This window comes from Ostrea edulis, chromosome 5 (assembly GCF_947568905.1).
Source record: "Ostrea edulis chromosome 5, xbOstEdul1.1, whole genome shotgun sequence".
Taxonomy (NCBI): Eukaryota; Metazoa; Mollusca; class Bivalvia; order Ostreida; family Ostreidae; genus Ostrea; species Ostrea edulis.
This window is the reverse complement of record NC_079168.1, coordinates 19396641-19419089: the sequence shown is the minus strand read 5'-3', so window position 1 is coordinate 19419089 and position 22449 is coordinate 19396641. Positions and strand designations below refer to the sequence as shown.

Below are 22449 nucleotides of genomic sequence, written 5' to 3'. Positions count from 1 at the left end.
CGATGACACTTTGCAACATGAAACAGATGTTGGCTACTGTATCGAAACATCCACCTTTTGAATATACAACATGTTCAGATATATGAGATGTTTTTCAAGCAGAATTTTGTATTACTATTTTTCCTTTGTTAAGAAGACACCAAATCCTGCATGAATGCACTCAGTTTTCAATAATTGTGTGTTATTTACTGCACTGGATTTCGAAATCTTGTTGAACTAAATAAATTTGTCATAAATTATTGGAAATGTCAAAAGGAAGGAAAATAATATAAAAAAACTTTTGGTTGGTGAATCAACTTACATAAAATTTATTCAAACTTGCGCCAGAAAAGATACCACTTATCAGCTGTAAGAAAACTAAAATTTAGTCAAGAAAATCCTGATTCTCTTATCTTACGATTTCATTTTTCCAAATTTCCAATCACTATAATACTTCCGTTAATGTAAATTTCAAATGTACTTCAAAATTTCTCTACACCTTTAATGTTGAAAAGCAGCCAGATTACCAAAATTTGGAATTCAAAATGAATTGTTTTTAAAACCACCAAAAACAAGAGGCCCATGGGCCACATCGCTCACCTGACTCACCTTGGCTCATATTTAAAGATTTTACCTACATATATGCATGTAAAACTTTGTTTTATTGTGGCCCCATCTTACCCCTGGGGGCCATGATTTTTACAGACTTGAATATGCACTATGTCAGGAAACTTTCATGTAAATGTAAACTTTTATGGCCCATTGGTTCTTGAGAAGAAGATTTTAAAGATTTTCCTTATATATTTGTATGTAAAACTTTGATCCCCTATTGTGGCCCCATCCTACCCCTGTGGCCATGATTTTAACAAACTTGATTTTGCACTATGTCAGGAAGCTTTCATGTAAAAAAAAATTCTACTTTCCTGGCGCATTGGTTCTTGAGAAGAAGATTTTTCCCTATATATTTGCATGTAAAACTTTGATCCTCTATTGTGGCCCCGTCCTACCCCCGGGGTCATGATTTTTACAAACTTGAATCTGCACTATGTCAGGAAACTTTCATGCAAATATAAACTTCTTTGGCCCAATGGTTCTTGAGAAGAAAACTTTTAAAGATTTTTTTCTTTATATATATTAGGATGTAAAAATTTGATCCCCTATTGTGGCCCCATCCTACCCCTGTGGCCATGATTTTAACAAACTTGAATCTGCACTATGTCAGGAAGCTTACATGTAAATTTCTACTTTCCTAAACCAGTGGTTCTTGAGAAGATTTTTAAAGATTTCCCTATATATTTGTGGGTAAAACATCCCTTATTGTGGCCCCATCCTACCCCCAAGGGCCATGATTTTAAAGAATTGGAATCTGCACAATGTCAAAAAGCTTTCATGTAAATTTCTACTTTCCTGGCCCAGTGGCTCTTCAGAAGATCTTAAAAGATTTCCCTATATATTTGTATGTAAAACTTTGATCCCCTATTGTGGCCCTACCCTACCCCCAGGGGTCATGATTTTAACAAACTTGAATCTCCACTATGTCAGGAAACTTTCATGTAAAATCCAGCTATTCGCGCCCTGTGGTTCTTGAAAAGAAGATTTTTAAATGACCCACCCTTTTTTTGCATTTTTGTGATTATCTCCCCTTTAAAGGGGACATGGTGCTTCATTTGAACAAACTTTAAAGCCCTTCACTCAAGAAAGTATTTAGCCAAGTTTGGTTGAAATTGGCCCAGTGGTTCTGGAGTAGAAGTCGAAAATGTAAAAAGTTTACAGACAGACGGACGACGGACAACAAGCGATCAGAAAAGCTCACATGAGCTTTCATTTCAGGTGAGCTAAAAACCAAAAAACAGAAATGGAGCTGACATCCACAAGGTTATGTAAAAACAAGGAGTGCAAAAATTAATTACCCTTGTGTAATTAACATTTGCATGCAAAGTGTTTACATTAATTAAACTAGACATGTTTTGAAACAGCAGATCCTTACCTAACCCAAACAAACAACAAACGAAACTTCATGTAAATGCGAGCCCACATGGAAGTGCCCCATAATCCTAAGTTCACTCTCTGCAGACTTCTGGAATATATAATGAAATACACAAATCATGCAATGAATTTGGATGATATAGACGCTTTGAAGCCAATTTTCTAAAGCAGGTGCTCCAACTGCTGACCGAGGACTGAATCATTTATGCATGAGACTATCTGAAAGTGCTAAAAATGTACCAAAATCCTCATTTCAATATCAGATACGTCAGTTTAGTATGTGTGGCCTGCAAAAATCCCAGCAAGGACTCCGAAATCAAAATATCTCTGACTTCATTATAAGAAATAGGAAGCTTATAGCGACAAAGTCGTGTAGATTTTTATTGTTTATGTTGGGAACATTTATTGCTCTTTGATTCAGCTAGTCTGGGCTTTTTGGTATATTTCCAGATATAGTCATTTTTAATTGTCATCTTTCTAGATGATTACTAGATTAAGAAATTTGAATGCATAAATAGCAAACTATTTGCAGATCATTAATGCTTTACATAATATTGTTGACAACTTGTTCTGTTTTAGAACATGCAAGCGTGACCATTAAAACGTCTGAAGTTTGCCAATTTGATACGCAACCTCAATTGCCAGAACCAAAACTTAATGTAATCATTATTTCTTCTACGTTTGTATGACATGTACCGATACTTTGCATACATCAGCAGATTGTACATTTTGTCGGCTAATATCACATGCAGAGTCCGAGCCAAACAGAATTAAAATAAAGATGCATTTAACAGTGCAATAACCTTCAGTAGCTGAGACACAATTATATACATGGTATAAATTATTTACAAGAAATTGCCTAAAACAATCCCAAGCTCTGATGCTTTCATTTCAATTCATTCCGGAAAAAAGCAATTCAATTAGTAGAAGTTTCATTCTGGAGGAAGTAAACCTGAAATTTAGTGATGTAAAATTCTGCGTGTGATATCGTATGAATGACTCTCAAGTGAGGAAATGTGCAATTACAGAAGGTTGTAAGAACAGGCTTATTGATCAGCGCAGGATGCCGTGCCATTGAGGGGCTTGCTCTCTTCTCATAGACAGGAATTTCTGCAAGAAAGGAGTGTATTCTACATTGAGAGTCAACTGAGAACTTGGTGGATTATTGATGAAGCTGTGACACAGTGACTGAGAGTGCACCAATAAAGGGAACCAAATTAGTGCCTTCCTAGGTCATTTTGTACTGTATTGAATTGTCACTCACCATGGCAAGATTAAACTTGAAAAATTAGTATCTGTCAATAGAATTCACATAAACACAAGGCAAATTCTGCTAAAGTGATTATTCAAATTAGCAGTCCGGGACTACCGATGTGCGATGCTTTTTCTCTGTGTTTACCTTAGCATGACAGTCTATGCAAAGTTAATGGTATGTTTAGATGTATTGCACAGAAACACACAGAAGCATGCTCTTGTTCAAGTCGTCAAAACATTCCTAGCAAATAGTGATTAATGGAAATCTCTTGAATAATCCCTAATGTGTCTACCACTCATTTGGCCATTAGGGATTTCAAATATTCTTATGTTTATAGAGAGTGTTTGGTTAAATAATAAAGTAGTGCACAGGTCCAAACATCACATGAGGCGATACATCACACTGCACTAGCCCTCCTCTCGCAATACTCCAGACACACACCCTTTTTGTGATTTTCTTTTTAAATAAAACTGTGTAATTTGTAAATTAAAAAGACCCTCCAATGTTTAACATAAACATTGGCAAAAACTTTGTCATCTGTTGAGGAATCAGTTTTCAAATTGATGACAGATCATGATAATTTTGTCAAACTTGAATGTGGTAAGGAATTCGACCTTCTTGGTACAAGGCGACTCCCAAAGTGAGGCAGTGAACCCATTACCTGAGTATAAAATAGGTGTTAGTCCAGAACTTCGATATAATGTGTTCCCCAGACTTCTGTCGACAACTGGCAAAAAGACATGTCACCTCCGAGTCTGCACGGGGACAATGTTGTGCCTAAATTGTGGGGTGATTTGTACCCAGGAACAAGTGTGTCAAAATCACTTTATCATCCACACACTTCGTTTGGAGTTGTACGTTCAACAAATCACGTGTCTGTCAGACGTCTGTGTGTGCAATGAACCCCCTTACCAGAATAACCGTGAGACCTTCCCTGATCTCCGCTTATTATCAAATTTAATTTCATCAAATATCTAGTAGGCGTCTTTCAAGCTTCTTGAAAAGTTGAATTTGGGAATATAATAGTGTTTAAAACTGTGATCCCATCAAAAATAAATTTTAACCTAAACTAAACGCAAGTCAATTATACTTTGCTCAAAAGATTTACTTACGTTTGAACTGTTAATTGGAACAGCAATTGGGCTCTCTAGTAAAAATCATCTAAATTATGAACTGTTATGAACTTGTATCATGCAATAAGATAATCAATTCCCATAACAGAAGGTCACACACCCAGTTGGTCAGTTTAAATACAAATTTTAAAATAAAAAACAATTTGAGAAATAACGGCAAATGGTTCTGCCCATAATTACAAAGCCATGGATGAAATTCAGGAAGAAAGTGGCTGTTGTTTTTAACATTTGGTAAAATAATTGATTTTCACCATCAATGCACTTTACAGTTTGAAACAAATGTAAATGTCACTGGTTTTTCTTTTATAATTATGAATCACTTATGTGAAGAAAATTTAAAATGATGTGCTGCACTTTTGATTAAAATAATTCATAGTTCATTTACCTATGTAATTCAGCTGATGCATTAAGTTAACACAGGATTTCAAAAAAGTTAACAAAGCATTGTAAAACCACCATGAATCCACACATTTCCTTTAAATAATTATTTTCAAACAAGTATGTCTAGTCTTTCTTTTTATTTAATTTATTGAAACTTCATGATATTAGCATGCTTTAAAGGAAATTTTTTAAGTACAGATTTGTGGGGAAGAAATCGCATTAAAAAGTACGTAAACCTACAAATTTTGGTTAGAATTGTGTTAAATCTGTACAAAATCTTTTTTCTCCTTGACAACAAGTGGTCATTATATTTGTTCATGAAATTTAATGCTTAAGCCTTCAGAAATTCCATCATTTCTACACACTAACTAGCATTGTCCTCAGGAAAATTGTTAAACACCAAGTCTTTTTTCTCTTATTTTTGAAAATGGAACACCTCCCCTAGATCTGGAATAAAAGAAGAAAAAATTGAAAGCATATTAATATAATATTTCATTCAACCATTTCTGCATTTTGAAAAAATGTACAGTCATGGTTTATAACAGCTTTCAAACTTTCTTTTTTTGGGGGGATTGGAATTTTCAGATCATTAATAAAACTGCTTCATCATGCTGCAGTTGTAAAAACCTCATGAACATTTTAAAAATGGCCACATTTAAACTTAATGATGGTTACTTCATCGGTTCATGCACAATGTACATCATACATCCATCAGTCGCTAATTATCTGGAACAAACGGCACCTAGAAATTCTCTTCTCCTCTAGCTTATATAGCAGGCTGATTTTCTTTCAAATGGTGTAAAATTGACTTCATTTGAATGTGCAATTTTTTGTAGAATAAAATACATGTATTGGCCTATTTATTTCTAATTTCTGTAAATGCAATATGCACATCTCTTTTAAATGAAATCAATTTGCTGTAATGAATCAACTCCATAATTGATACAACAAAAGTAATTCGGACATTTTCTTGTCAATATAGGAGAATGTGTTTCAGTGGAACAGTTTCCTATAATTTTATGTGTCATCATTACTAGTAAACACGATATAGTTAACACTGTACTTTTCTGTAAAAGTGCATCATATACCTGATATATCATGCAGCTGCAGACTGTGTCATATGAGATCACAGAATCAAATACACTTTTGTTCTCTTCCATCTCAAGAAATTTGACCACAATGTCAATAACCCATGGGCAGAAGACAAGATATCACCGCATTTAATTGTAATATCCCTTTCAATATCAATATGAATCACCAAACTAATAGGTCTTCTGTTTTTTGTTGTTTTTTTTAGTATTTCTATAAAATTAATATAATCATATAAATCACAAAAAACTTTTTCTGAATAGTTCTTTCAATTTGTAAATTTAGCTACTTTCCTTTACCTTTGGTGTTACATTTAAACAAATAGGGCTGTGTTTTTTAATGTGGTCACACAGTCTACATCTGATAGAAATCCACCAAAGCCTTTTTTGTCTTTAATTAGTAACAATAGGACAGGATTCAAAAAATATCAAACCCAAAATCTCATCAATCACAACCTTAAAGAGCAGGCTTCAATGTGCTCAATGCTATCTTAGATTGCTTTTGTGGAGCGACATGGAATTCTGCATTATTTTCCTCTGGATGGTTAATGATCTGTTCATTTCCGATATGAAATGAGAATGACATCTTTAAGATATCATTAAAAGGGTCACGTTGCAATTGAGGGCAAAGTAATCAACTTTAGTGCACTTTGCCAATGATGATCAAAATTTACATTTACTATTTGAGGCAGAACTATAACTAGAAAGCATATTCCATACCGACTTCAAGAGAGCTTGCCACCACAACTTCAAACATGAAAAGGATTAATCAATTATCTGGAAAATCTAAAAGATTCTCTTCAGCATTTTAATGTGTGGTATACTTTCATAGAAATCCTGAAGTGTGTATCCAATGTAAACCTTTAATAACAACCATCTCTTCTGGCATTGTATTAGAAAACATTACTCTATAAAAAAAATATGGCAGAGCAGATTCCTCCTGTTTACATATGATTAGGAAAGGATTTGTACTCCTAAAGTACATAGATTTGGTGCTAGTCATTTACGATACCCCTTCTGATCATTATGGGTGCATTCAGGGTGAATGATCACAAAAACCTTCTGCCAAAACTGATGTCTAAATTCAGATAACACTTTTGTACGTATATTCATGGATGAAATCAAACAATCATTTGAAGTATGACAAAGCGATTGAATTACGGTGACCCTATCACATGCTTATTACAACCGTAATACTACAAACCACAATGTTTTTGTGTTCTTTTTATTTTCCAACTTAAAAGTTCTTGTCCTACACTGTATAGGGACAATTATATAACAAGGTCTACCCCTCAATAACCAACCCCCTGGAAACAACAAAATCACAAAGATACACCTTTTTACATGATACACGATTCTACCATTTGGTCTGTTAATTCTGAACCCTATTATATGCTCAGAAATTAGATCTTCACTATTCATTATAGTAAAGAAAAAATTATCAATACAAATACATATACTCCGAGTCTCTGACATATAAAAAGACTTGTCTTCCTCCAAAAACATTTCCAACCAAGAACTTTGTACAGCAGAACCTTTATGTTCTCAAAGGCAACTTAAAGAGGGTTAGTGTTTTAATGGTGAAATCCTGTTTTCTTTCCTAAAATAACTCTGGAACTCAGTCGTAAAAACTCAGTTGAACTGGTTGTTATGAAATACCTTCAAGTACGACTTGCCTTTTACTGTGTCTGAAAATATTATCATGAGGATATTGAAATATATATTTCTATTTTTACCCAGTAAACTATTAAACACAGAATCTAAGTCCAAATCAACGGTGTCATCAAAGGAGCTCATATTGTACATCGTAAAACAGAGATATAAAGGGGGCTGAAATATTATATCTTTTCGCTATTTGGTTAAATGTTTCACTCTAATGATTAATATGAAAATAATATAGTAGCAATGAAAAATTGCATATGAGAAAAAAGAAACCGATACGTGTATAATACTCAAACATGGTGTTAAATGACTTCAAAACTGAACTTGGCTATCATGTCGTCACAAGATTTCTGTCTGGTGACGGGTCTTTGATCTTCAACATGCATCATCTATAATCAGATAAAACAATACAGTTCAAAGTCTTATGGAAAGTCTAGCAATATGGATTATTAGAATTTCATACATACTGTTCACTTAATTCCAACATATTTACATGTTGTCCTTTACTTTAACAAATGCAGTTTATATACACAAAGTAACAATGAGCATTATTTAGACAAACTGTAGAAAAATGAAATTACACTGTCAGAAAATTTGGTCTTTCTGTATCTTATAAATGCATGTACATGGCGTTTTGTTACTGATGAGAAAATCAGAGTGTTAAGACGAGTCAGAATTCAATTTGGGTTTAGCATGAAATATTTTATCAGAGAAAATATTTTCCTGATCATCGATCACAAATGATTAGGGCCTACACCAAGACCATACATTTATTACCTATGACCAGACACATTATAATTTCAAACCCTCAAACTTAGTCAAATACAATAAACTTCTAAAAATATTCAGATATGTAATGCTACATAATTACAACATATCAAAAATAAACAAAGCACAGCAAATTTTACACTAAGTACTTATTAATTTAAGGCAAAATATTACCCACTAGTTGACCTCAATATTTATCATGTTCATGTAGAACTTTTTTTTGCTGTGAACTTTGGAAGTAAATGTCCCTATTATTAATCTGCATAAAAATAATTTCTGATGATGCAGAATTTGAAATAATTTTCAAATCGGACACAGAGCTCCAGATAAGGTGCGTATCAGCGTAAATACTCATTAAATTTGACCAAATACGCATTTAAGTTGGAAATCATGCGTACAATTACGCATTAGCGAATGTAAATATGCTTTACACTCCCAAAGTAATGTGTATTAGTCCGCGTATTTGTGATACATGTACAATGTAGTATGATATAAATATGAATTATCTATTCATATACCGGTATATGAATTAAGATTAGCCCAGGGCTTGATCATACATGATATTTAGCGCTATGAAATACGTTTTGATAACAGTCACAATTTTGAAAAATTGGAAGAGTTAACTCAAAACACTATATATATAGGCCTACTTGTTATACTTTCTTTCTTAAAGAGTTAGTGTGCAGTCGAAAGCACAGAGAGAAAAACATATTATCAATCGTGGACGAATGATATACAGAATTGGATCATAATCATGTGACTGAGTGGCTGACATATTCAAATTTGATGCATCAATGATAAATATCAAATTCCCAATGACAATGAATAGTTTTACATGTGTAATAAAAAGAACTGCAAATGATTTCCCCCATAAATAGCTGGAGCGGCCTTTTAGTATAAACTTTAAGTTAAAGTTTAACGGAAGAAGTATCGTTTATCTGGTGACATCTTCTGTGCAAAAGACCAAAGATAATCAGTAAATTAACAAAATACACTTTTGAATTTTTCTGAAAAGCAAAATACTTATTGATTTGAAAATCAGGGAGTAAATACTCTTTGTGGTAAAAAATTATCTGGAGCTCTGGGACACTCGCGCACCGAGGAAATGAACAGAAAGTCACATGAAAGCCTGCAATATCATTTCTTACGTTAGTGATTACGAAGGAATAAAAATTAACATTGGAGTTTAGATCTGATCCGCAAATATTTGAAATTTAACATTTCTTTATTTCAATACAGTTCATCTAAATGAAATTTTATAATCAAGAAGGCTCCCTGTTTGAAAAATGCTCTTGAAAGGAAGCGGGGGGAGAGGGGGGGTTCAAATATTTGGTTTCTGTTTAATGCAATGTAAATTCAAATTACTTTATCTTCATGAATATTTAGGCTAATGTACAAATCACATGACTATACAGCAAACCTAACACAGTACTTACACGGGGAAAATTGAGAAATCATGTACAAACTTAAGACTTTCAGTCAATCGTAACTTCTGTTTCACCGGAACTGCCCATAGAGATGTAGCATATAGTTAAAAACTGTTGCGTGAATTAAATCCGAACTTTATTTGAAAAGATGAGATGGTGTTGTCTATTTTAATATCAAACAAAATTCACGTACTAGCTTTCATTCAAGCCATGGCCTTACCATCATGCATAGCTACATCAGCACATGTCTATTGAATTGAGTCCAGTTCAGGAACTTTTGGGGTTTTTTTGGGGGGGGGGGTTGTGTTTTTGGGGGGGGGGGTTGTTGTAGAATAAAATAGAATATGAAATAGATTTATTTCTAATTCCCAGAGCCCAAACAGGAGATAAGGAACATTACATGCATAAAGAGACATAGTTAACATAAATTGAGACATAGTGATGTGATATACATCACATGTATACTTGTCGTTGAGTTTGGGACAAAAACGAAATGCTTTTCTTTACCAGACTTCCGTAAAACTACAACTCCAATGTCACCATTCCTAGAGGAATTTAGTCCCGAACTCAACAAAAGGAATAACCATACCCCTTTCTTTTACGGCTATGTAAATTAAGACTGCTAATAGCCTTCGGTTGATGAAAGCGAGACAACTCATTATTCTCAAATATGTATTTTCTTACCACATAAAGAAATCCAGGAAGTGTTCAAACGATAAAACAACATTGTGTGAATACTTGTCATGTTTTCTAGATATATATTCCTGGTTCACCGTGCATTGTTGGTAGGGGATATACATGCACACCCGACAACCACACTAGTTCTAACGAACGCTTCTAAACGAGGCAATATCTTATGTTTGCAAGTTCCTGTTGCTTTATTTGATTGTATGCCAACATATCTGGTGAAATCAAATTGCAGTGGCGTAGCTTCCATTGAGGCAACCGAGGCAGCTGCCTCGGTAAAAAAAACAACCCACCTTTTACGTTGTTAAAATGTCGATAGCTTCTGGGAGGCTGCGCACCCAGACCCCCTGCCTCGGTAATATTCGAACCCAAGCTACGCCTATGAATTGGTGTGAATATTTGAATTCAATCGTTCAAATCCAAACAACCCTTAGCCATAATCATAGGGACATCATCCAGGCACGTATCAAACGGGAGGGGGGGGTAGCTGGGAAAAAAAAAGTTGGTAAATGGCTTCTCAAACAATTTTAACAAGCAAAGATAATGATTATAAAAAGGTGTTGGGGTGTAGTCTGTTGCTTTAATCATTATGTCTGGTTAATGACCAATGGAAATGAAAATATCCAAGTTAGTAAGATGATTTTGAACAGTGCAATATATAATACAACAAGTCTCTTGCTGTGGCCTTCAACTCAACATTTAGATATATCGACCAACGAGGTTTTATCCATTAATAATAATGTTCATTTTCATTCATATGTTGATTCGATATATCACAGTGAACTCGAAATAAAAAACAAAACAAAACAAAAACCCAACGCTATGGACAGAGTCTTCCATATCTGCTTCATATTTGAATATTTTTATTAACGCAGCAAACTAACAACTCTACTTTATGACAAACGGGATGACTTCAGCTTCTCCATCGTCAACTTCCCCTACTTGCGTAATAATGTTCCATTATCACCTGCATATGGTGTTTATCACTTTATGTCTCTCAACTAATTCGATACACGAGAACACATGTTCTACGTATGATCAATTTCTAAATCGTGGCAAGCTACTGACAAATATTTGATGTTACAAGGGTTTTAACGGCATCGTTTGAAGTCAGCATAAATTCGCAAAATTCCATGGTCGTTATATTAATGATCTTATTTGCAAATACACTCTGTACTCTCGTGTTTCATATCAACTGTTAGACCATATGATTCTTTACATACTGATTTTGACCAAAGATTACTCCGTGTAACTGATCAAAGAGGGCTCACGGCGGATGTGATTGGTCAACAGAGGATGCTTAGCCTTCTACTTGACACCTGATCCCACCTCTGGTGTGTCAAAGTGCGTGTTTGTCCGACTTCTGAATTTGGATTCTTTAAGAAATTGATGTGAGTGATCGTATCATTGTTCGTTGTCAGTTTTTATTTTAGCACCTGAAAATATGCTTACATACATTTATCATATGACGTCATGAAGTGTTTAATTACAAAGTACATGTATATAAACATGGGAAAAACATCAGTATGATTGGATAGATAAAAGTATATATCAATGAACCCGTCATCAGACAGTGAAGACACCCCCTAGAAATACCGAGTTCTGCCAAAATAAGGCGCATAGATTACTTATATTTTCATAGTGTTCTTGGATATGTACTGGAACATGATTTTGTGCAGGAGTGGGGTGGGGCTGAAATCCGCCACTCATTAGTGCTTGTTCATCTAGCCGTTCCTTTGTGTGTTGGTGTTTATCACAGAGTAATGATATGCGTCTAGTGCGGTAAAGATCGGACTCCTATAGATCCTTACTGCCGCTGGCTAGCCTACTTGTAGGTGAAGGAAAGTAGCGAAAGCAGAAATCTCGCCCCGCCAGTACATAGCCTCTACATTACTTAGACTCCTTCAAACGCCTCCTCGGGGCAACACACGGAAACTTGGGTCTAACACTCAAGGCTAATACGAAGGGGATCTCGGAGTAGTAAGGACCCTAGAGGTGCAGAGTGCAGGCCCACCGGCGCGTGGACATGCCCTGGCTCTCACCAACCTTGCTCCATCTATGGGTCAAATAGTTCCACTGCCTTGTGGATGGCTTTGGCAAGTCAAAGGCTATGGAAGAAAATCCAGAAAGAAAATCCTTGTAGATGAACACGAAAGCAAGGGAAAGCAATCATCTAAGGGAAGGACAACCCCAACAGAAAACCACTGGTCCTCCGAGTTCAGGGGGTTATGCTTAGGGCCAGCAACCCTAACATGTTAAACAAAAGACGCTACAGAAACCTTAACCAGAGCACAAAATGATGGAAGAAGGACTGGCACCATTCATGACACTGGAAGTATGACGGGTGAATCATCCATCCAGATAGGAGATGTCATTCAACCGAAAACAACCCGTAGAGTGGGCTGCTGGAACGTGTGGACCCTCTACAAAACAGGAAAACTAGTAAAAGTGGTGAGAGAAATGGAGCATTACAAGATCGAGCTCCTAGGAGTTAGTGAAGCCGGGTGGACAGGTAGTGGATCAAAACAACTAGTATCAGGACATCAGATATTCTACTCTGGAAGAACCGACGACCATCATAGCAAAGGAGTAGCCATTATTACAACAAAGGAGGTCCACAGAAGTCTTTTAGAAAGGAAACCTGTGAGTGAGCGAATAATAACAGCAAGGTACAACTCAGCCTTCGCCAAATTGACTGCTGTGGTTTGCTATGGGCCAACAGATGATGCAGAAGATGAAGAGAAAATATCTTTCTATGACGGCCTACAAAAGGTAGTAGACGACACACCATCTCATGATGTTCTGCTTATCCTTGGAGACTTAAATGCTAAAGTTGGAAAATGCAACCAAGGTAAAGAAACCATCATGGGCCAGCAAGGAATAGGAGAATGTAACAACAACGGAGAGAGACTATGCACTTTCTGCCAAGAAAACGACCTAGTAATTGGTGGAACTATATTCATGCACAAAGACATCCATAAGACAACATGGAACTCACCAGATGGTCATACAAAGAACCAAATTTACCATATTATCATCAACAAGAGATGGAGAAGTAGTCTTCTCGATGTGGTTGTAAAACAAGGGGCTGATGTGGGAAGTGGCCACTCTTTAGTACTGGCAAAAATCAAGTTAAAACTTAGGAAATCAAGGAAAAAAGATCAAAGACCACCTCCAATCAACATCCAAAAACTCAAAGATACAAAAACCCTGAGATATTTTCAATTATAAGTCCCAAACAAGTTTTCAACACTCATGGAACATCCGGATGAAATCGATATGGAAACTTTTCACAAAGTATTAATAGAAAATAGTCGACAAATACTTGGTCCAAAGAGAAAGAAAAAAGAAGAATGGATTTCAGATAAGACATGGAAAATAGTAGAAGAACGAAAAGAGAAGAAAAGTAAAATCTTGTCCACAAAATCTAAGAGGCAAAAGGACCAACTCCAGGCAGAATATCGGGCTATTGACAAGGAAGTAGAGAGGAGTGCAAGAGCTGACAGAAAGGCATACAGTGAAAAGCTAACTAATGAGGCAGAACAAGCAGCTTCTAAACAAGACATGCAGACCCTCTATCGAATTACAAAACATTAGCAGGTAAATTTCAGTCATCAGAGCTACCAATTATTTAAAGACAAACAGGGAAATGTACTATCAAAAGAAGAAAACATACTGAAACGCTGGAAGGAACATTTTGAAGAAGTATTTAATATGAAAGACCCGGAGAACGAGGCAATAATAATACCAGCCACGGACACATTAGATATTAATACTGATCCACCAAGTAAGAGGTAAAAAAGGCAATCGCTAAACTTAAAAATGGAAAAGCTGCAGGCATTGATCAGATACATCGACTTTTAGATATATCGATGACGTTTTGTCTATTAACAATGATAGTTTTCATTCATATGTCGATTTGATATATCCATGTGAGCTCGAAATAAAGGACACCACAGAGTCGTCCACTTCTGCTTCATACTTAGATATTTTATTGAAATTAGACAGAAGTAAGATAACCACTGATGGGGATTCAGAGGCAGATGTACAAGCTCGCATTTCTAAAGCCACAGGAGCGTATGCTGCTCTGCGGAACATCTGGAGGTCAACAAAGTTTAGCACCAACACCAAAATTAAGATCTTCAAGAGCAACGTGCTTGGGGTCCTACTATATGGTGCTGAATCTTGGAAAGTAACCAAGTCTATTTCCAACAAGCTGGATGTATTTCAGACCCGATGTCTCCGCAGAATATTGCGCATCTTCTGGCTTAACACCATCTCAAATGACGAACTGTACAAAAGGACAAACACCACTCCTCTATCCCAGACGACCAGAAAGAGAAAATGGCTGTGGATAGGACATGTACATGCAGAATGTACCCAAATTCCATCCCAAGGGTTGCTTTGAAATGGACACCACTGGCAAGAGAAAGAGAGGAAGACCAAGAGAGACCTGGAGAAGATCAGTGGAGAAAGAAATGAAAGATAACAACTGGAGTTGGGGACAGGTCCAGAAATGGGCAAAAGACAGACCAACATGGAAGTCTCTGGTGACAGCCTTATGTGCTGACCAGCACGAAGAGGACTAAGTAAGTAAAAGTATCTAGCCGTTCTTTACTGATTTTTAACTTAAAGTAAAAATAAAAAAAAGAAGTACATCGCTAGGCCCATACGATAGGACCTCGACGGGGGAGTTTGTACTGTGGCTTGTGGACTTGATACTTTAAAAAATGTACTTTTTCTTTCATCATCGTGACGCTGCATTATCCGTGACGTTGAAACCAACGTCTCGTATGACGTCAGCTAAGTCTTTTACCACACTTAGATTGCTTCTTGCTACAGACAGATGGACGGATAAACAAAAAACAAACTAGGCCTATACATGTATATATATAGATCTATATCCTCCGAAATTTCGATTCTGGTGGCTGTAAAATAGATGATCTAGCCAATTAGATATATAAAATATGTCTATAATGCAGTGTTGAAAAATATAAGATTTGACCCCAAATTAATTTCCCAAGAAAGATATTTTTTAAAAACATGGTTAAGATAGCTTTGAAATAACAGAATTTGAAATTTCCCACCATAAAATATACTGCCATGATTGTTAATATTCGGAGTTCCTCGTGGAGTTACCTTTTCGTCACTCGGAACCACCTGTACGAAACAACATGGCGAAGGAAGGTTCATCTAAAATGAAACTATGACGGCATTACCAAACTCCCACGAGCAGAGATGACCTCTTGGGATGTTTTGGTTGTCTCTGTCCATGCACTGCCCAAGAGATGAAGAAGGCGACAGAAAAACTCGGAGAATCAAAACCGGATGTTGACAAAGCAAAACGTGTTTACAGGTCCTTGCTTTTATTTTTAGATCTATGTAGCATTTCCTTGTAGCATATGATAAATGCAACTTTTATTTAGTGTAATTTAGTCAAAACATTGTTTCAAAACTATGTTAGGTTGTTGAATTGAAGAATCTTTGCTTTGATTTTGTAATTTATGCAGCATATATTGACCTCTGTTAATTCTCCATACAATGCCATGTGTCTCTTATCATTACCAGCATTACCAAGATTAAACCAGTCACATATTATTTCCGGTTTGTTACATTGTTCTATTAGAAATACTGTAATGTGGAATTTCTTTGATCACTGTCAATTGTTTCTTCTAAGTTCAGTCAACAATGTACGAGTTAAAGCTTTGTTGTAATAGCTGGTAATAGCTACTAGCTGAACCCATAAATCCTGCCAGGGTCGATCAATTCAGAATTACAAATTTGACACTCTTTCATAGAACCAAAAAAATTACACCACTAACCGATATTATTAGGAATACTTATATATAATCACACATACTATATCCCTTTCCTTTTGAAGAAACTTGAGTGACCGCTACCTAAGCACAGCTGTATAGGGCCTCTAAACAACCGTCATAGTGCAGTCTTAACGAAAAACTATTCTAAGCACTGACCATTCGGATCTCTGCATCTGGACTGTGTTGTACTAGACTAAAGAGAAATTCATTGGCCCAAATCAAACACAAACTGTATTACTTTTTTCAGAGTTCAAGAGTGCATTAATCACTGATAAGGTTTAAGTCAAATTTAGTTAATGCGTGATAGAAACACTATCTCTACTTATGATTCTAATGACAATCATCACTCCACTTCATTATATATATATATATATATATATATAGTATTCAAGTCAGTTACACTGATGAAGAGCACAGGCCTGATAGTCTTGTATATGTAACAATTTTACAATCCCAACTCCAATTTTACTGGACTTGATCTTTGGGAAAATTTCGAAGACTGATAGTGGACACTGAAAATGTTGGTATAATTTATTGTAGAATTATCTCCATACCATGTAGTTAGATCTATTGGTTTATGAGAATGAAGAATGAATTCCAAACCAAGATTCAAATGACCCCGTATTACAAATCTGGCACTACTTCTGCACTTAACTATGCTCATGCAACAACTTTTACAACTTTCTGGAAATGATTTTTGTTTATACTTGTATATTATAGATCTCATAAATTTGTGTTTAAAAAATAGATCTTTAATAGGGAAGGAGTGGATGCACAACAATTAGGGCCCCCAGTGAGTTAAGACCCATTTTAGGTCCGAATATCGGCCCTTTCCCCTCCCAAAAATTACCAATTTTTTTCCAGTTTAACTTGCACTTTTCCCAATAATGAAAACTGACGTAAAACATATTTGTTAAAAAATAAGTTTAATGTGAATAGTTTCTGTACGACATGACAAAGATGCATCAATTCTTTGACTAGATGATTTAGAATAGTCGAAAATTTTAAGAGCTTAAAGAAAAGAAAGTTAGGCCTAAATATGTCAAATAAAAGAATGACATCAATCTGTGTTTGATTTCTTGTTTGATATGATATATTTAGCATATTTAAAATAATGAATAGGTTTTCCCAATTTGAGCAAAATGTTGACAATTTTTCCCAATTCGAAAGCCACAGGACCCTTTTGAAAAATGTGGAAAAATCACTCCTCCCTGCATTAGACTCTACTACTAAGGTATACATATTGATATCCTGGCCCCCCTGCATTAGATTCTACCACTAAGATATCCATATTGATATCTAAGGTCTATCTGCTGTAGATTTCATTTGTCCATTCTTTCCTTTGCTATTACATGAAAATATACCTAGCAATCTTTCCAAAGGTCTATTTATGGTGACTAGCAGTATTGAATATTAAAGATGGATGTGTCATGGAGGAAGAAGATTCTCAGACTAATGATGATAACTGTAGTGTGTTTATGTTTCTACAGAGCTGCTTTAGATGCTATTAAGAAGCTTGATGAAATTTTGAAGCAGAAGAAAGCATACAGAGATGTGTTTCTGCAGGATGCTGTGGGACTCAGAAACAAGTAATTATAAAAAGTGTATTGGAACAAAAAATGATAAGGAATGAGCAATATTATCGATATATATTATGAATGCAATCCAAGAAAAATATTGTATCACAATACGTTGTTTGGAATATCAGTTTATTGTGTTCTAATATTATAGTGTACTAATAGTCTATTAAGGTATTTTATTTTATTCCACCAGGCCAATGGTGAATGAATCTAGTCTTTTTATTTTGTCAGATAATTAAATTTGGTATTAAAAGTAGCCATGCTTTTAGTCATTAGTGCTAAAAGTTAAAAAAAAATCTGAAGACCTGAAATGCTTTGAAATGTTGAAATTCATTATTCTAATTTGCTTTTAACACAGGTTGAAAGAGTACTGTGAGCGGCTGATGTTTTACAACCCAGTGGATTATGGGAGGAAGGCAGAGGAAGTGTTATGGAGGAAGGTCTTCTATGACCCCATTCAGCTGGTCAAGAAAAACAGAAGGGTAAGTTCATAGTCCATAGGTACAGATAGATTACACAATATGAAAACCCACAACTGGTATAAAAACTGAAGTTAAAAGTTGATACCATTTTTCATCTGAAATACAAGTTCTGAATCAATGATGATCCTTATTATACATTGATGCTATTTTATCTAAAGAAAAATATTTATGAAATACATAATGCAGTATAAAAATTTCCTAATGTATTATGTGATTAAATGTCAAATAGCATCTGTTTTTCTAGAAGCATGTAGAAAATATTGGTGTTGTTTGAGCAGTTTGTTTTTTGCTGTAGCACCTGAGGTCTGGGAGTTCTCTGGAGGCCGCATTCCGTACTCACCTGTCTTCTGCCACTGGTTACTACCACCACCTTATCTTCAGGCTGCAGTCAGAATTTGGTCTCAAACTTCATAGAACAGTGGACTTCTTCCTTATACCAGAATCCAAATCTGGTACGAATGGTATTAACAGTTCCACAGCTTTTTATTTCTTCTTCATCAGTGAACTGTTAAGGTTTCCGATGCAGTTTCCACATGATATTTTATCCACATTTGAGCACTTCTTCATTTTGGTAGATACTGCATAATCATGATTTTTGTTGGGGTTTAATTAGGCCCTCGTCTAATAGACGCATGCCTTATAGTGATCAACCTATGTGTATGTCTGTCCATGAAAATGCTTTTCCAGACTTGCATTGGCTATCCCAGCAGCTATTGAATTGAAAATTTATAATTGAACTTCTTATAAGTTACATCAATGGGTTAACAGATCAAGTTTGAGTTCAGGGCTTTTTTAAAAAAAAATCTAATATTGAAAAAGTAATGGACCTTTAACTTAGCAAATTATTTTACAAAGTGGGGCTCTTTTGTGAAGTTTGCCATTGATTTTATGGGGATGGACATGCACACAAATTTAATCTTCCTTTAAAAGGAGAAAGTAACCTGCTTTAAAGAAGCATAACTCTTGCACCATGGGCATGCTTTATTTTTCTTAAACCCCCAAAAATTAAATTCTATTTCAAAATAATGTATAATTCTGTAGTATTTCCTAATCAAAAATACAGGATTGTCTAGATTGCTGACCTCTTGAAATTGAATATATTTATTCTGTGAGATTTAAAGTGTTCCTTGCAAAAATTGTGTAGCAGTTGGCTTAAGTGATCTAATGAATTATACTGGCAAAGATTGGCTGGGTGCGATATTCTGCATCCTGATACAAAAAGCTTCAATGAGTACCAGTTTAAGACCAGACTCAATCACCACTGGACAGGGACCCCATTTAGGGGCTGGACAGGGACCCTATTTAGGGGGAACCTATGTTACAGTGTATAACTCATCTTTTTGTCCCCCACCGCAACGTGGAAGGGTACATAGAAATACCTGTGTCCGTCCGTCCCTCTTCACTTTGTGGACGCAACTCCTCGGAAACTGCTCAACAGATTTTGTTCATATTTTGTAGGATTGTTAGTCATAATGTGTAGGTGATCATATTTCGCTGCCACTTTGATTCGACAATTTTGACAGGAGTTTGGGACTTTGTTGAATTTGTACATGCTACACTATAGGAACACTTTGTGGACGCAACTCCTCCGAAACCGCTCAATGGATTTTGTTCATATTTTATAGGATTGTTAGTCACCATGTGTAGTTGATCATATTGTGCTACCATTTTGATTCGACAAATTTTATAGGAGTTATTGGACTTTGATGAATTCATACATGCTACACTATAGGAACACTTTATGGACGAAACTCCTCTGAAACCGCTCACCGGATTTCATTCAAATTTTGTAGGATTGTTAGTCACCATATGTAGTTAATCACTTTGCACCGTCATTTTGATTCGACAAATTTTACAGGAGTTAAGGGACTTTTGTGCTTCAACTTTTTTTGCAGCGGTGGGGGACATGGCTACGTGTAGCAATCTTGTTAAAATGATAATAGTGCCACAGAAACCAGATAACCTAATAAGGCCGTGTAATAGCCCCCATACTATGAATTGATAATGGAAGATATGAAAAAAAAATGTAAATTCTATACTTGAAAAAAACAAAAGAATTTGCAAAATGTGATATGAATTGTGTGGAAGATGAGATACACTCACTTATTGATTGTCCTTTATATAAAAATGACTTTTTTCATGATATTCCTAAAAGTAATACAAATTTTTGAAGTCTTTCAAATAAAGAAAAATTCTGGTGGCTTATGTCAAATGAAGGTAACATGTTGTTAACTCATCTTTTGTCAATTTTTAATCAACATTTTCAAAATAAGAAATGATATACAGTTTAAAATGTATAACTCTGGATCTGATGAAAATTTTTTTTCTCTGTTGCTCTCGATTTTTTCTGTCATTTGTATGTTTTGTATGCCCAACAGGGCCCAGAATTGGATGAATGAATAAATATTCATACTATGTATTCTGCAGGACATAAAAAGTCTTTGAGTCAGGCAGTCAGAAGGAGGGATGCCACGCCTGCTGTCCAGGACTGGGCCACCAAGGCCTGTCACAGGTGTCTCGTCTGTCTGGGAGACATTGGTAAGGTTAACACATGTGGTGCCTATGTGGAGAGGATTTATATGTGGATAGTTCTGTACATTGAGATTTTACTGAGGCACAAATTCAAGATTTTTTAGTTAGGCATAAAAAACTGAAGATTTTCTACATTTTGTGAGTACTTAATTTGGTGAAATCGCCAATTACTGGCAGTTTATGAGAATGGTGAGTGCTATACTCCAAAGGATTTAAATCAATACAAATTGTTCATAAAGTGAGAATTTTCCTTTTTGAGAGGTTTATTGCAAATGAACTCTAAAATATTACTTACTTCTTGGGAAATCTAATTAAAGCTGAAAGCTCAAGTGAACTTTTCTGATCACCTATTGTCTGGCGTCCATAAACTATTAACATTTTCGACTTTTCCACAACCATAGGGCTAATTTTAGTCAAATTTGCCCCAAAGTATGCTTATGTGAAGAGGATTCAAGTTTATTCAAAACAAGTGCCACACCCTTTTGGAATTGGAGATAATTAGGAATTAGAGAAAATTTTGTGGCATCTTTTGACTATCTTCTTCTCAAGAACCACTGGTCCAGAAGATTTGAAAGTTACATAAAAGCTTCCTGACATGAATTAGATTTAAGATTGTTCAAATCATAGCCCCAGGGGGTAGGATGGGGGTCACAATAAGGGTTCTAAGTACATGTATTACATGCAGATATATAAGAAAATTCTTCAAAAATCTTCCTCTCAAGAACAAAAGGGCGATGATTATCCATAATGATATGCAAGCATCTCCAGGTAGTCACAAATTCAAGTTTGTTAAAAGTGTTTCCCCAGGGGTAGCTGCAGTGAGGACATAATAGGGGGTCAAAGCTTTACAAGGGAATTTATAGGAAAAAAATCTTCTCATCAAGACAGTAGAGCCAGGATTATTCATATTAATACGCAAGCATGCCCCAATAGTGCAGATTCAAGCATGCCCAGATAGTGCAGATTCAAGCATGCCCCGATAGTGCAGATTCAAGCATGCCCCAATAGTGCAGATTCAAGCATGCCCCAATAGTGCAGATTCAAGCATGCCCAGATAGTGCAGATTCAAGCATGCCCAGATAGTGCAGATTCAAGCATGCCCCAATAGTGCAGATTCAAGCATGCCCCAATAGTGCAGATTCAAGCATGCCCAGATAGTGCAGATTCAAGCATGCCCAGATAGTGCAGATTCAAGCATGCCCAGATAGTGCAGATTCAAGCATGCCCAGTTAGTGCAGATTCAAGTTTATTCAAATCATGACCCTTGGAGGGTAGGTTGAGGCCACAATATGAGATCAAAGTTTTACACAGGAATTTATAGGGAAACATCGTTAAAAATCTTCAGCTCAACAACAACATATGATTTGACCATATTTTATTCTATAAATATACAAAGGGATTGGTTACAAGTTCTAGCAACTTAAAAAGTTCTTTTTATTATGCCCCCATGACTATAGTCGGGGGACAAACTGTTTTTGTCCTGTCTATCTGTCCAAAACCTTAACCTTGCTCACAACTTTTGAATGGTGAATAATAGGGCCCTCATATTTATATGTGCATTACTTGTTACAAGACCTTTTATTTGACACCAAAGTTTTTAACCTTTTGACCTTGGAGTTTGAAACCCTAACCTATTCAATGTCTCGCAAACTATTTAAAGTAGATATTTT

General features: G+C 35.6%; 2 protein-coding genes and 1 long non-coding RNA gene across 6 annotated transcripts in view; 2 read left to right on the top strand and 1 right to left on the bottom strand.

Annotated features, from left to right (window-relative positions):
* Positions 1-5042: 5042 nt before the first annotated feature.
* On the bottom strand, positions 5043-10629 carry LOC125652479 (uncharacterized). 3 transcript variants are annotated; one of them, XR_008803448.1, is made up of 3 exons: positions 10364-10629; positions 7764-7873; positions 5043-5181 (listed from the first exon to the last, which is right to left on the bottom strand). It is a non-coding gene; the product is annotated as an uncharacterized LOC125652479 (long non-coding RNA). The 3 variants fall into 3 exon arrangements; XR_007361588.2 differs by having other exon boundaries at positions 7809-7873; XR_008803449.1 differs by lacking the exon at positions 10364-10629 and adding an exon at positions 9689-9774.
* A 2074-nt stretch (positions 10630-12703) lies between these two features.
* On the top strand, positions 12704-13597 carry LOC130054913 (craniofacial development protein 2-like). Its single transcript, XM_056166013.1, has one exon. It carries the CDS (start codon positions 12704-12706, stop codon positions 13595-13597), a length of 894 nt encoding a protein of 297 aa, XP_056021988.1.
* A 1898-nt stretch (positions 13598-15495) lies between these two features.
* The window catches only part of LOC125650328 (nonsense-mediated mRNA decay factor SMG5-like), a 48537-nt gene continuing 41583 nt past the window's right edge, over positions 15496-22449 (top strand). The window contains exons 1-5 of one of the 2 annotated variants that reach the window (XM_048878510.2): positions 15496-15722; positions 17676-17774; positions 18124-18247; positions 18543-18708; positions 20675-20785. In XM_048878510.2, coding sequence (XP_048734467.1) covers positions 15655-15722; positions 17676-17774; positions 18124-18247; positions 18543-18708; positions 20675-20785 — 568 coding nt within the window. In that variant the 5' untranslated portion in view covers positions 15496-15654. The remainder of the gene's footprint in view (positions 15723-17675; positions 17775-18123; positions 18248-18542; positions 18709-20674; positions 20786-22449) is intronic. The other variant, XM_048878511.2, reaches the window with a different exon arrangement.